At 44.6% G+C, this 16,014-nt stretch overlaps 1 protein-coding gene across 1 annotated transcript in view; it reads left to right on the forward strand.

Annotated features, from left to right (window-relative positions):
* Positions 1–379: 379 nt before the first annotated feature.
* The window catches only part of CD109 (CD109 molecule), a 136,719-nt gene continuing 121,084 nt past the window's right edge, over positions 380–16,014 (forward strand). Inside the window, exons 1-2 of the mRNA XM_070795748.1 lie at positions 380–645; positions 1,949–2,121. Coding sequence (XP_070651849.1) covers positions 572–645; positions 1,949–2,121 — 247 coding nt within the window. The 5' untranslated portion in view covers positions 380–571. The remainder of the gene's footprint in view (positions 646–1,948; positions 2,122–16,014) is intronic.

Raw genomic sequence — 16,014 nt, forward strand, 5'->3', positions numbered from 1 at the left:
AAACAATATACATAACTTTTTGTTTCAAGAGGGGAAAAAAAGTTTTCTCCCGGGTTTATTGATTCATATACGTTCAACGGCTACCAGAAAACACACCCCTGTTTGGTGTGTTTGCCATTTTCTCTCAGATTCTGACTCACAGTCTGGAGGACAATGACTGATTTTTTCCCACCTCCCAGAGCGGCCGTGCACTCTTCTCCGCACAAGGAGGGGCCTGTTTACGCCCCCCGGCATCGCCGGCGGAGCGCTCGTGTAAACAGCCGGCGGAGCCGGGTGGCCGGGGGGCGGAGCGGGGCGGCCGCGCCAGGTCGGGCGGGCTGCGCGCCTCCCGCCTCCCGCCCGGGTCTGCGGTGTCGGCCGGGGCGCCGAGGAGTGCCGCGGTGATGCGGCGGGAGGGGTGGAGCCGCCGCGCCCCGGCTTGGTTTGGAGCCCTCGCTCGGTCGGCGGGCGCGCCCAGCGCTCATTGCTGAGCCGGGAGTCTGGGCGAAGCCGGGAGGCGGTGGGAGGCCACACCCCGCGCGGCCCGCGTATTTCCTCGGGAGCCCGCGGCCGCAGCGCACACAGCGCCGAGATGCGGGGCCTCCTGCTCCTGACCGCCGCCCGCCTCTTCTGCGTGTGGAGCGCGGCGCTGGCCGCCGTCCCCGGGTAGGAGCGCGGGGCGCGCGGGGCGGGCGGGGAGCGGGGGTTCCCAGCCGGACCTCGGCCTGGAGATTTGAGCCTGCATCGCTTCAGCTCGGTCCTCCCAGGGACAGTTAACTTTCTCCACCCACGAGGTTGTTCAAGCGTCTCCGGCCAGGACTGCTTTCTGATGACTTTATTTTTAGTCCACGCTTCCTCTTGAGTTTGTTTCGACTTTTTGCGCCCCTCGCCCCCCTACAGTAATGTGCCTTCTTTTAAACACATTCGTGCATATTTTTTCTAAACAAGATGTCTCAACTTTAGCAATGATAAGGTGTGGCCGAGGTGGTTAAGTATGGGTTCAGGTGCAGACTTTGTAGGAAGATAACCAGTGAGACACTTAAGTAATGGAATGCACTTCCTTCCCCCTCAGAGGGTTTTGCCCTGGAGCCCTAATCCTTGGTTTGGGCAGAGAAAATGCTGTTTTAGCCATTTTTTGTGCTCTGCTCCACCTGGAAATGTCACCGCCGACAGATAGTTTAATTTCAGATGGTATATTTTAATTAGTGTTGTTGATTAGATGATGTTTTCTTGGGTAGATGCCCAAACATAAAAGTTTGAATAAGAAACAAGCAAAATCCATGTGTGTGTGTCTCTGTGTGTGTGTGTGTTTAAACCAAGAAAAAAAAAATTACCCTGGGATGATGTCTTGTATAAAGAAGTTTAGAGGCTTGTACTTTGCCAATAACTTCTGCTGTCTCAGTGTAAGCTATCCTGTGCTATTTGTGGTTTATAAAATGGAAATACTAACACAGGCCATCCTCTAGCAGTGCATACATTACTGCATTAAAATTGATTTATGGGAATGTACAACATGATAAATATAATTAACACTGCTGTATGTTATAAATGAACGTTATGAAGAGAGTAAATCTTTAGAGTTCTGATCACAAGGAAGAAAATAAGTATTTTCTCTATTTTAATTTCGTTCCTATGTGAGATGATGAATGTTCACTAAATTTATTGTGATAATCATCTTATAACATGTGTAAGTCAAATCATTATCTGTACATTTTAAACTTGTACAATGCTGTATGTCAGTTTTTTCTCAATAAAACAGGACAAAAATTGATTTAGGGGAATGATTTTCTTTCAACAGCCTTTCAATGCAGTTGATAAATGGAGCAGTGGGGCCACATTCATTGAAACAGTTACAGTTGACACTGTATAGGGAATCTATCTCACCATCTATGAAATTTGAGAATCTCAAAAGAATGAAGATGTAAGGATAAGCAACTTCATTTTTCTCTTGTTGTTGGGAACTCTTTAGGCCCAGGTTTCTGGTGACAGTCCCTGGGATCATCAGGCCAGGTGGAAATGTGACCATTGGGGTGGAGCTTCTGGAACACAGCCCCTCACAGGTCACCGTGAAGGCGGAACTGAGGAAGATGGCAGCGAACCGCACGGTCTCTGTCCTGGAAGCAGAAGGAGTCTTTGAAAAAGGTAAGATACACAGCAGAGCTCCTTCTGCGATAATTGTTCAGTTGCTCGGTGATGTCCGACTCTTTGCGACCCCATGGACTGCAGCACGCCGGGCTTCCCTGCCCTTCACTACTTCCAGAGTTTGCTCAAACTCATGTCCATTGAGTCAGTGATGCCATCCGACCATCTCACCCTCTGTCATCCCCTTCTCCTGCCTTCAGTCTTTCCCAGCATTAGGGTCTTTTCCATTGAGTCGGCTCTCCGCATCAGGTGGCCAAAGTATTGGAGCTTCAGCTTCAGCAGCAGTCCTTCCAATGAGTATCAGGGTTGATTTCCTTTAGGATTGACTGGTTTGATCTCCTTGCTGTCAAAGGGACTCTCAAGAGTCTTCTCCAGCACCACAGTTCAAAGCATCAATTCTTTGACATTTGGCATTCTTTATGGTCCAAATCTCACATCTGTACATCTGCATTAATAATTGGAGTGTGCTAATAAAGCCATGTGCTTTATTAGCACATGGTAGGGTCATGGTAGGGTCATGAAGAAGCCACACATTTTCAGTGGCTTACACAATACACTTTTGTTTTTGACTCATGTAGAGTCCAAAGTGATGTTCCTGGGATGCTCTTCTAGGGGGAGGTTCTGAGGCCCAGGTTGCTTTCTCTTTGTGGCTCTGTCATCATCAGTATGTGGCTTCCAAGTCTGCAGGGCAGGAACGTGGAGTTCTTCTTGTGGGAGGTCCTTGTGGGCCAGGCCTGGACATGGCTCATATCACCCCTCCTCTCATGACCACGCTGAGCTTCACAGGAGTCTGGGGGTGTAGGTGTGCCTAGAAGAGGGAAAGGGCATAGTTAAAAGCCTGACACAAGACCATATTTGTATATGGTTTATATAAACCATGTGTAACCATATGTCTTTATTGGGTGCAGAGGATTTTACTAAGTAGGCCCATGGGAAGTAAAAGAAGAACTGTAGTTAAAATCTAGTTTTATAGAATATGTTTTAATTTTTTAGATGACAAGAAAAAAAATAATGTAAACGTGGGAGCCATTTGTAAAAGAACCCACATCTCTTATTTTAAATTTTGGTTCTAACTAGGCCCAGGATTAAATTGGGTCAATGAATATCTTCTTTTTCAATACTAAGGGCAAAATAATTTTGAGGGGTAAATAGTTGAATATGTAAACTCGTTTTTTCACAATGAAACGAACACTTAATTTTTTCTAATTGAAAGAGTAATATATACTCAGTGCTGGTAACCTGGAAAACACTGTAAGTAAAGAAAATCAAAGTCACCTGGAATCCTACCACCCACCTATAAACACTATTAACTAGAAGCATGATTACAGGTTTAGTCATAGACCAGAAACTGAGGCATAAATTCCTATAATGTTGAGAGTTATCTTTTAGGAGAATAATTTAAGGGCACAGAATGAAGGGTGAATGAAATTCCACAGTAGCTCATTATATAAATGTTTACCCTTTACCAGCATAGGGAAATTAATACCATCATGAAATAAGATAAAATCAAAGTTTATCTGCATTTGAGATTCTTTCTGCATTGGGAACTTGACTGACTGGGTAGGTAAATTTGGAGCTGGAAGAGGTGATGCGTGCAGGGGCCAGGCCACTTTATGTTGTAGTGGGAAAGACAGAAAAGTGGGAGGCCTTGTCCCTGGAGAGGAAATGTTAGTGCTTAAGATCCGAGATTGAGTCTTAGTACTAGCTGTGTGATCTTAGGTAGGTTACTTAAATGCTCTGAGCCTCAGTGTCCTCATGTATAAGATGGGGATAGTGTAAAGTTAAAATCAGTATCTAGTACCTGTTAGACACTCAGTAAACAAGATCTGTGAATATTGTGAGTAGAAATACTATTGAAGAAGAAGATGCCGGAAGCATCATTTCCTATTTACCTGGGGGCCAATCTCTACTTTCATTATTGAACTGTTTATTCTGAAAATGGATGAAATCGTGGCCTTAGGATAATGGCTAAAGAAAATACTGAAATGCCAAGTCACAGCGGACAACACAAGGCTAAAGAGGGGTGGACGGCACAATCCTGGGAGCTTAATGGATGTTTGAAAAAGAAAGAGAGAAAATGCACTACTTTCAGGGGCTGTTTCATTGAAAATACCATTGCAAGCATGCTCCCTCTTTCAAAGGAGAATGTTAACTTTGTTATCAGGGGTTGTGAGTCATTGCTCTCAGAACAGATGCTTCCTGTAAGGTTAGGACTTAAGGATCAAGACATTTCTCCCTTTCTGTCTTCACATCCTTTGCTTGATCTGATTTTTCCAGTTGTAACAATATGTAGATCAAGAAGGACTTTCTAAATTAATGGGGCCTGGATCTTCCTAGGATTCATTTTATTTCTTGCCATCTAAACACAAGCAATTAAATACATTTTAGGTCTGATTATTTCATCATTTTCTCATGGAGGCCTCCACGAGGTTACTGCCAAGAAATGACTGAGCTTCCCTGGTGGTTCAGATGGTAAAGAACCTACCTACAATGCAGGAGACCCGGGTTTGATCCTTGAGTTGGAAAGATAACCTTGGAGAAGGGAATGGCTACCGTCTCCAGCATTCTTGCCTGGAGAATCCCATGGACAGAGGAGCCTGGCGGGTTGCAGTCCCCTTGGGGTCACAAAGAGTTGGACACGACTGAGTGACTAACACTTTCACTTTCACCTTCTAGCAGAGATGGGTAAGGAGGGGGACTGTTTCTGAGTGGCTGTTTCTAGCAGCTGGGCTGTTTTTTGGGTAGGGCAGTGTTTCACCATAACCAGAACGCATTTGAATTGCAGCATGGACCTTAATGGGCTTCCCAGCTGGCGCTAGTGGTAAAGAACCCGCCTGCCCATGCGGAAGATGTAAAGAGATACTGGTTGGATCCCTGGGTTGGGAGGATCCCCTGGAGGAGGAGGACGTGGCAACCCACTCCAGTATTCTTGCCTGGAGAATTCCATGGACAGAGGAGCCTGGCGGGTTGCAGTCCCCTTGGGGTCACAAAGAGTTGGACACGACTGAGTGACTAACACTTTCACTTTCACCTTCTAGCAGAGATGGGTAAGGAGGGGGACTGTTTCTGAGTGGCTGTTTCTAGCAGCTGGGCTGTTTTTTGGGTAGGGCAGTGTTTCACCATAACCAGAACGCATTTGAATTGCAGCATGGACCTTAATGGGCTTCCCAGCTGGTGCTAGTGGTAAAGAACCCGCCTGCCCATGCGGAAGATGTAAAGAGATACCGGTTGGATCCCTGGGTTGGGAGGATCCCCTGGAGGAGGAGGACGTGGCAACCCACTCCAGTATTCTTGCCTGGAGAATTCCATGGACAGGGGAGCCTGGCGGGCTACAGTCCATGGGGTCACAAAGAGTCGGACACAACTGAGTGACTAAGCACAGCACAAACCTTAATAAAATCAAAAAGTATGGCTTGTTCTCAAGGAAAAGCCCATTTAATTGTTTGGTAGATATGGGGAGAATTTTGTTTACATTTCCATCCTTGAGGCCAGTAGCATGGACTACATTACAGTTAGTTTATTCATTTGTAAATATATCAATTCTATATTTATAGGGGATCAATTATTTTTATGTATTTATTTTTTGGTGAACAATAGCCCTTGAGAAAAAAGTGTTTCTAATAAACTTTGAGGAGTTCTAAGAGTACAGACATGGAAGTGTACTTGTTATTACCACCACCAGCAGTATCATCACCACCATCATCATCATCATTTCTATGGTGAATAGTATAAAACAACTAGTTGAGAAAATATAATTGATAAAATTCAGTGGGAAGTGGTTACCAGAGGAGAGAAGCTGGAGCAGCTATGGAGATTTGAAATCAAATCAGACTATCTGTTGGTTGGAGAGCGAGTCTGTCCCCTTATTTCTTACCTTCCGGCCTTTTACCTCTTCCTTAATTGTGTCGTTGCCTGGGAGTTCCACACCAAATTAAGAAAAAAAATGTTAAGAACATTTGAATTCACAGGTCATAAGTGAGAACCAGCTCTTAAAGCATGTAAAGTAATTGAATTATTTTTGATGTCCTTAAAACCGTAATTTCTGTTTTATTTCCCATTCTCTTTTTACAGTTTGAAATGTTCATTTGTAAACGTTCATTGTTTTTCCTGAATGAGATTTACCTCAAATAATGAAGAATATACCCTTTTCCTCCACTAATGAATTCATCGTCACTGGTTTCATATACCCCTGATAAAAGATTAAAAAAAAAAAAACCTAAGGAATCTCCATACTGTTTTCCATTAGTGGCTGGTCCAATTAACATTCCCACCAGCAGTGTAGGAGAGCTCTGTTTTCTCCACACCATCTCCAGCATTTATTGTCTGTAGACTTTTTAATAGCACAGGGAACTCTGCTCAATATTCTGCAATAACCTAAATGGGAAAAGAATTTGAAAAAGAATAGATACCTGTATATGTATAACCAAATCACTTTGCTATACATCTGAAACTAACACAACATTGTTTATAAATGATATTTTAATATGAAATAAAATTCAAAATAAATTAATAAAATTTATTTTCTGTCCTTCTTCCCCCAAAAAAAGAGGAAAGGAAAAAAAACAAAAAAACAAAAAAACTACTAAGCAGAAAATCTTGACTGTTAACTTGAGTGCTCAGGAGGGCATCTCCTGGCCTGGAGGCACTGCTTATTTAATTACGACACCGAGCCTGCTTCCATCTTCCCACGGTCGGGTGAGGTGGACTCTGTGCGTATGTCTGTATCCTTTAATAACTTGCCTTTTCTTCTTGCCCTAAAATCTTGGAGAGTTAATGGGATGTTTATCTCCTATTTTTTAAGGATGAAACATCTTTCTTTGTCTTCTCCTATCAACTATGGGCTTTTTTGTTTTCTATCTCGATCCACGGGGATGGAAAATCAATATTTTAAAATTTGAGATGTTAGCTGGAGAACTTAAAAAATCATTCAATTCAGTTTGGATGGCTTTCTGGTGGAAACAAAGCTCCCGAACATACATTTCATGGCTCGTAGATCACAATCAGTGCCATGGTTTTTATGAGCATAGATGAATTAGTATGCTATGTGGGCAGGTCTCCTAGGGAAGGTTTTCACAGGCAGTGTGCCAGTAGAGCTCAGTTTGAACTTGTAGTGACATGAGAATTATTTTTAAAGGGTGTGGGTTCTTCATTCACATGTCTTTGGTATTGTGTGTAATGTGTATACACAGTTCGGGACCAGAATGTGGTCACAATGAGCTTGAGCTCTGCAGCCAGGCTACCTGATGCCCTCTCGTTGGTGACTGTGTGTCTGTGGGCTGTCACCTTTTCACTGGGCTTCGGTTTTATCATCTGAAGAGCAGTGGTTTCTGCTTTGTACAGTTACCCAGTTATTGTGAGGATGAAATGAGGTAAACATGTTTAGAGCACTTAAACGCAGAGGACCTATTCAAGGAGCTGGTGGTACCTACTGTTATTGGAAGATGATGGCAGCAGTCATGTCAGAGGCAATTCTTGGTCATGTGTTGGGACGATCTTGAACTGGGAACACTCTATAAAAGACACTCACTAGGAGGGGGTGGGAAGGGATGTAACATATTAAGTACTGAGTTTCCTTATAGTGTGGAGATTAATGCACAATCTTAACTTCAATAACCCTAGGAGGAAGGCACTATTATCTTCATTTTAGAGATGAGAAGTCTGAGGCTGAGAGAGAATAATTTTCCTGGATTAACACAGTAAATGGTATATATCGCCTGAATGTGAAGTTGGTTCTGATGGTTCTGTTGGTTCTGAATCTGAAGGTTTTCCACCGCCTGGAAGAACATGGAATAATTTTTGCTTGTTCCAGTTTGGAATATTGACGCAATGTGGTATCAGTCTTCTGTGAAAAGGATTTTTCTTGTTTGCTTGTGGTAGTTCAGAGTTGGATCTCATGAAATCTAATCTGGATCTAAGAGTTGCAAGCTGCAGTGCCAGCTCTCCTCCCGATTTAGTCTGAGCTTCGTAGAATTTGGGGGAGATGAGCCAAGTCAATCGCCTAGTTCATGGCTGAGGAGACTGAGGGGTGGTGTCTGGTGACTTGCCCAAGGTGAAATGCCCGTTGGTGGCAGAAACTGGAAACAGATCACAGACCCCCAAATTTACAATCCAGTGCTTTTTCCATTATACTCTAGGAAACTCTCCTGACATAGGGAACCGTGTGTGACTTAGGATATATTTGCAAATGTTGCTTTATCTGATACAAACAAAATATGGCTAACTAAGAAGTTGAAAATTGCTTGCCTGCATTTTTGCGCTAGTTTCTTATTTCAGCTGAAGGTGGAGTTGCTCTTTATGGACTAATGGTTCTGCGTGGGTTGGGGGCCAGGCTAGTTTTAGAAATTCTATTGCTGTGATTCTCAAAATGTGAGTCATACTTATTCAAATGTAGATTCATGGTCATCTTCTCAAGACATGGGTAGTGTCTGGGAATCTAAACTTTATTTTGAGCAACCACCACAAGTGAGTCTCAGCTGTGCTAAAATGAGAACAACTGCACTTCAGTTAAAACGGTTCTCATGGATTGTTACCAACCAAGTATTGGAAAGCCTGAGAGTGAGAGGCAAGCCTTTGCAAGTCTGTGATGATTCACGGCAGCTGAAGGCCCCGCCCAGATTTCCCTGTTTGCCTTTCAGGCGGCCTCCAGTCCTCAACCTTGGTGTTAATTTGATGCAATGGAGAAACATGTCTTGGCATTTGATTATGAAGCAGTGATGGAGTGAAGTTGAAAGTGAACAGACTGATTCTTTAAACTCCAAGTTAAACACGTTCTACTCTTCTTCTGACACAGAATGAGTCACTGAAGGCTTGTGGTGGAAACAGAAATCAGATCCTGTAAGAATTTGGGTGGGGTTGCTGTTTGATCCATTATGCTGTTAAGAAGACTTTACAATGTTGGAACTCCTTGTTTTCCTAGTAATATTTCCCGCTGCTAATTTATTATTTATTGCATGGGAGACCTGGGTTTGATCTCTGGATTTGGAAGATCCCCTGGAGAAGGAAATGGTAACAAACTCCAGTTTTCTTGCATGGAGAATTCCATGGACAGAAGAGCCTGCTAGCCTACAGTTCATGGGGTCGCAAAGAGTTGGACACGACAGAGTGACTAACACATGGATTATTTGCTGTATGTGAAACATGAATGAATGGGGCGGGCAGGGCAGAAGGAAGGAAGTTTCAGAGGTGGCAGAAGGAAAAGTATAATATTAAAAGTGCAGAGGCTGAGTTTTTATTTCTTGTTTGTTTAGAAAGTTCAGTGTGGTTGGTAAGTAGTGCTTCTTGTGTGTGACCCTCTGCCTGGTTCTGTTACATTTTACATGCAGAACTATACAGATGTCCATTCATGAGCATTCCACCTCTGCTGATATATTTGGCATTTTGTGGGAACAGTTAGTTCACAGATGAGAGAAGGGAAGGGTGTGCCAGAGGAAAGCACCCGGGGCTGGGCGTGGCAGAACTGAGGAGACAGAGCTGTGTGTGTATGTTTTCTGAAAAGATGTTACTCTCTGCATTAGATGAGTGTGGGGAAACACCCTGGCGGAGAGGCCCAGCAGATAGTTTTGAAATTGTAACCAGGGAGAGAGTTGAAGGCATTGTTTTCATAGAGGCAGACCATATTCCAAGTGTTAGGTGGGAAGGCGTGGCATGCCCAAGAGATAACGCTTATGGAAAGAACCAGCCTGATGAATGGAGCTTGGGAGGTGGAAGAGAAGTCAGTGAAATGGCTGGACAGTGAGCAGCCAAGACAGGGATGGGTTGGAGATGCTGAGATGTCTCAGATGACAAGGGAAGAAACAGTACCGAGAAGGAAGTTTTTATTAACTTCCTTTTATTAACTGTGAAGTGTCCTAAAGAGTCAGGGAAGAAAAGGACAGAAGGGCATTGGTGAGCCTCCAGTGAATGAATGCTTCTAAGTTGATTGTTGGAGCAAAAGCAAGTTTTTAGTAATAAATGGGTGGTGGGGAAATATAATCAGAAAATGTAGAACCACTCTTCTTTTAAAAAAAGTGATTGCAGTAGTCTCCTTGATTGTTTTCCCCCGCTCCCTGCCGCCCCCACTGATGCCTCTATGGGGCTTCCAAGGTGGCTCAGTGGTAAAGAATTCGCCTGCCAATGCAGGAGACTCAGGAGACTTGGGTTCGATCCCTGGGTTGGGAAGCAGAAAGTGGCAACCTGCTCCAGTGTTCTCGCCTGGAAAATTCCTTGAACAGAGGAACCTGGTGGGCTTACAGTCCGGTGGGGGGGGCGGTCACAGAGTCAGACATGACTGAGCATACATGCGTGCACCCACACACATCACTCTATAGTCTGTTCTCAATCCAGTGGCCAGCAAGCACGCTAGATTTTGTTACTCCCCATCTCAGCATTAGCATACATCTAGCCTCCCCATGGCCTGCAAACCCTACACGATCTGTCTGATCTCACTTCGCATACCCCCCACCTCACTCTGCAGCCTCTCAGGCCTTCATGCAGGTCCTGCAACACAGCAAGAGTGCCCCCACCTCAGGGCCTCGCACTTACTCGTCTCTCTCCCTGTGATGCAGTCTGCCAGATGTCTTCATGACTCAGCTGCTTCAGGTTTTGATTCAAATATCACCTTTGTAGTACACCACTGTGAAGACCAAATGTCACTCTGTAGTGAAAGGAGAGAGGTGGATCGTCTCTTTAAAGACACAGTAGAGGTGCTTCCCTGGTTGTCCAGTGGTTAAGAATCCACCTTGCAATGCAGGGGACACTGGGTTGATCCCTGGTCTGGGAAGATCCCACATGAAAAGTGAAAGTGAAAATCGAACAGTGGTGTCTGACTCTTTGTGATCTCATGGGACTGTAGCCTGCCCAGCTCCTCTGTCCATGGAATTCTCCAAGCAAGAGTACTGGAGTGGGTTGCCATTTCCTTCTCCAGGGGAATCTTCCCGACCCGGGGATCGAACCCAGGTCTCCTGCAATGCAGGCAGATTCCTTACCAACTGAGCCACCAGGAAAACCCTAGTGCAAGTGAGCCCGTGTGCCACAGCTGCTGAGGCCTTCGAGCCCTGGAGTCCATGCTCTGTAACAGGGAACCCCTAGCACCACAGCTAGAGGCAACCTGCGCTCAGCCTCAGAGACCTAGCACAGCCAAAATAAATAAATACATAAATACTAAAAAGACCCCCCACAGTACTGAGGTAAAGGCCAGGGGTAGATAATTTAGCGTGAGAAGTGGGCTCATGGTCAGGAGCACGGGTGAGTGGATTATGGTTAAAAGCGTGCTTTTCCCTTTGATATAAGAAAGAAACGAAAGAGAGAAATGTTTTGAAGTGTCAGCTTGAGATGAATAAAACTGAAATATGGTTTTAGAAAACCTTGCCATCAGTTCAGTTCAGTTCAGTCGCTCAGTTGTGTCCAACTCTTTGCGACCCCATGAATCGCAGCACGCCAGGCCTCCCTGTCCATCACCAACTCCCAGAGTTCACTCAGACTCATGTCCATCGAGTCAGTGATGCCATCCAGCCATGTCATCCTCTGTTGTCCCCTTCTCCTCCTGGCCCCAATCCCAATGAGTCAACTCTTCACATGAGGTGGCCAAAGTACTGGAGTTTCAGCTTTAGCATCATTCCTTCCAAAGAAATCCCATGGCTGATCTCCTTCAGAATGGACTACCTTGCCACAGTTACCTCTAAATTGTGCAGATCCATCATCTCTTTGTAGAAAGTGGGGATAAACATTAAAAGTAAAAGCTCCCTGAGGAGAGAAACACAGAACTGGAGGTGTTCCCTGGTGCTGCCCTAACCTGGGTCCCTGCTGGACTGTGAGCTAGTGAGATGCAAGAAGGGTGGATACCAGTACTGGCATCAGGGGAGGGTGCACAGGAGAACAGAGAAGAGAGGGGAGCTGTTTGTGTGGAAGTATGCCTCACTTGGGGCTTCCCAGGTGATGCTAGAGGTGAAGGACCCACCTGCCAATGCAGGAGACATGGGTTCACTCCCTAGGTCGGGAAGATCCCCTGGAGGAGGGCATGGCAACCCACTCCAGTATTCTTACCTGGAGAATCCCATGGGCCGGGGAGCCTGGCGGGCTACAGTCCATAGGGTCGCAAAGAGTCGGACACGACTGAAGCAACTTAGCACACACACACATGCCTTGTTTGAAGCTTGAGGGGATGGGGTAGGGCATTTTGCTTTCACTGTGGTTCTAAGTGTGAGAAGAAGTGGACTCGTGGCTCCTCACGTCCTGATCTGGGCTAAAAGGACCTCATACCAAAGGTGCAGTGATAGAACTGGAAGAGAGGAGATGATAGTGGGTCCTTGACCTGCCGTGTCTCTTCTGCCCTCATTCCCCTTAGGAGAATCCATGAGTTGGCTCGCTTCCTTTGCAAGAATGGGATCGAAGAAACTGATCAAAAAGGATTTGGTGGAGGAGTAGGGAGCTGGTGGGCAGGTCTGTGGGTCTTTATTTCTGAAGAAATGATTCATGAGTTGAAATCTGAAAACCAGAGAGGTTAAGTGCTTGGAAACAAACAATGAGGGAAGTGTTTTAAGAGCGCCTGGTAGCTTCTTTTGGCAGGATGATGTTAGGAGTTTATGAAAACGTAACAGGGAGAAATCGTTTAGTATGATTAATTTAACATTTGCTGAAATAATGTTTTAAATCTCCTCAGGAATATAGTTAAGACAGGGCATTTACTATTTTGCGAACTCCATTCATTCATTAGGCACCAAATTGTGTATGGCAGAAAATTGATGGCATAATGTTTGGTCATGCACGAAGTTCCTGTTCTCTCAGGCTCCTCACAGGGAAGCAAGGTGGGTTTCATGTCTCGTGCCAACTCAGGTTGGCGGTAGAGCCTGCTGGGAGTGCCGCCACGCTGCTGTTTTCAGATAAAGTGTGCGTTTGCTGAAGTAGAGACCAGGTGGGTTAGCTGGGTCCACCATGCAAGGGAACCAGGAATGTGGTGTGAATGTTGCAAATGAGCCTGTTGGTTTGAAGATGGATGGTCACCTGGAGGGCTACATAGGGACTCGATCCGAAAACACATGGATAAGAGAAAATATGGAAGAGTGGGTGTGTCAAGACACTAACTTGAGAGCGCAGTAAGCTACAGAGGCATGACAGGGGAGGAGTATGAGGCTTTTTGGACTGATATTTTAGAAGAACTAGCTGGGGCTGTTCTATACAGTTTGGGAGATACGGTGGGTCCGAATGGGGACTCCTTAGACACATTGCACTTCCCTGATAGCTCAGTTGGTAAAGAATCCACCTGCAGTGTGGGAGACCTGGGTTCAGTGCCTGGGTTGGGAAAATCCCCTGGAGAAGGGAAAGGCTACTGACTCCAGTATAACGGCCTGGAGAATTCCATGGACTGTATAATCCATGAGGTCGCAAAGAGTTGGACATGACTGAGCGACTTTCACTTTTTCACTAGACACATTGGAACTGGGCCCTTACACTGCTACTTACTACCTCTGTGGCCTTGGGAAGGTCATTCATCTCATCTAGTCTCAGCTTCTTCATCTCATAAAGGCAACAGTAATGGTACCTACCTCAAACTCTGTTGTGAGGATTAAAGGAGACGATGCCTTAGACAATGCCCTGTCCATTTTGGTAGCCACTAGCCACATGTGGTTTTTGAGCTTGAAATGTGACTCATGCATATAAAGATGAGCTGTGAGTATAAAATACACACTGGATTTTGAATACTTTTAGTGCCAAGCTACTGCTGCTAAGTCGCTTCAGTCGTGTCTGACTCTGTGCAGCCTCATAGACGGCAGCCCACCAGGCTCCCCTGTCCCTGGGATTCTCCAGGCAAGAACACTGGAGTGGGTTGCCATTTCCTTCTCCAATGCAGGAAAGTGAAAAGTGAAAGTGAAGTCGCTCAGTCGTGTCCGACTCCTTGCGACCCCATGGACTGCAGCCTACCAGACTCCTCTGCCCATGGGATTTTCCAGGCAGGAGTACTAGAGTGGGGTGCCATTGCCTTCTCCGTTTAGTGCCAAAAAGTGTAGCAAAACTCAATAATTTGTTTTGGCAATGGTGGGATAATAATTATTTCAATAATTTGGTGGGAATGTAAATTGTTAACAGCCACTATTGAAGACGGTATGGAGATTCCTTAAAAAACTATGAATAAAACCACCATATGACCCAGTAGTCCCTCTCCGAGGCATATACCCTGAGGAAACCAAAATTGAAAGAGACACATGTATCCCATTGTTCATCATAGCACTATTTACAATAGCTAGAACATGGAAGCAACCTAGATGTCCATCAATGAATGAATGAATAAAGAAGTTATTGTACATATGCACAATGGAATATTACTCAGCCATAAAAAGGAATGCATTTGAGTCAGTTCTGGTGAGGTGGATGAACCTAGAACCTATTATACAGAGTGAAGTGAGTCAGAAAGAGAAAGATAAGTATCGTATTCTAATGCACATATACAGAATCTAGAAAAATGGTACTGAAGAATTTATTTATAGGACAGCAGTGGAGAAACAGACAGAGAATAAACTTACGGACATGGGGGGAGGGGAGGAGAGGGTGAGATGTATGGAAAGAGTAACCTGGAAACTTACATTACCATATGTAAAATAGATAGCCAATGGGAATTTGCTGTATGGCTCAGGAAACTCAACAGGGGCTCTGTATCAACCTAGAGGGGTGGGATGGCAAGGGAGATGGGAGAGAGGTTCAAAAGGGAGGAGATATATGTATACCTATGGCTGAGTCATATTGAGGTTTGACAGAAAACAACAAAATTCTGTAAAGCAGTTATCCTTCAATAAAAAAATGAATTAAAAAAACTCATTTTTTAAATGTTGCTTACACATTTATTGGTAATATTTTGGTTATATGGGCCTTCCCAGTAGCTCACATGGTAAAGAATCTGCCGCACTGTGGGAGACCTGGGTTTGGTCCCTGGGTCAGGAAGATCCACTGGAGAAGGAATGCAATGGAGAAGGCAACCCTCTCCAGTATTCTTGCCTGGAGAAATCCATGGACAGAGGAGCCTGGTGGATTACAGTCCATGGGTCACAAAGAATTGAACATGACCGAGTGAATAAAATGTTATTAAAATTAATTTTACCCTATTCTTTTTCCTTTTTTTGGTTCTTTTCCCTTTTCTGTGGTGTACTGCTTTGGGATGTTCACCGCGGTGCCTGGCACAGAGTAAACACTTGGGAATGTCAGCTTGTACTGAGCATCTCCCAGCAGGCACACTGCCCTGGTGCCTCCCTTGTGAGCTCAAGCCTGTGGCGTGAGGCCAGGTGTGTCTATATTTTTTTTTTGTATTGCCAGGTGTCTCTGTTGATGGCTCTTTGATTCTGACTGGAGTGGGCCTTCAGCCTTACTCCTCACCCCTTGAGGAAGGAGAATATATATCTTCCTAAAAAGAACACCATACTATAGGGGTCGGTAAACTTCTTTTCTATAAAGGGCTGGATGGTCAGCACAGTAGATTTTGCTGGCCTGTGGTCTTGGTTGCAGCTACTTGGCCATTGTAGTGTGCAAGAAGCCATAGATGGTGTGAAGCAAAGGAGTGTGCTCATGTGCTAACAGAATTATCTGTGGACCCTGAATTTGGAGTTCGTATAATTTCCATGTGTCACTAAACATTGTTCTTTTTAAAAAATTTCCCAGCTATTTAAAATGCAAACTGTTTTTAGTTCATGAACTGTGCAAAAACGGGCATGGGCCAGACTTGGCCTGTGGGCTATAGATTGCTGACCTTGACATGATGAATGGCCTGTATATTTAGCAGCTCAGAGCTTGGCTTAAATGGTTTTTCATTTGTATAGCACCTAACAATTAGTTTATATTGTACTATTTTATTTATTTTATTTTTAGTGGGCTTTCATTTGACCTATTTTACACTTCATCAGTCTAAATGGAACAAAACATTGTATATGAAAC

This window comes from Bos indicus, chromosome 9 (assembly GCF_029378745.1).
Source record: "Bos indicus isolate NIAB-ARS_2022 breed Sahiwal x Tharparkar chromosome 9, NIAB-ARS_B.indTharparkar_mat_pri_1.0, whole genome shotgun sequence".
In the NCBI taxonomy this organism is placed as follows: domain Eukaryota; kingdom Metazoa; phylum Chordata; class Mammalia; order Artiodactyla; family Bovidae; genus Bos; species Bos indicus.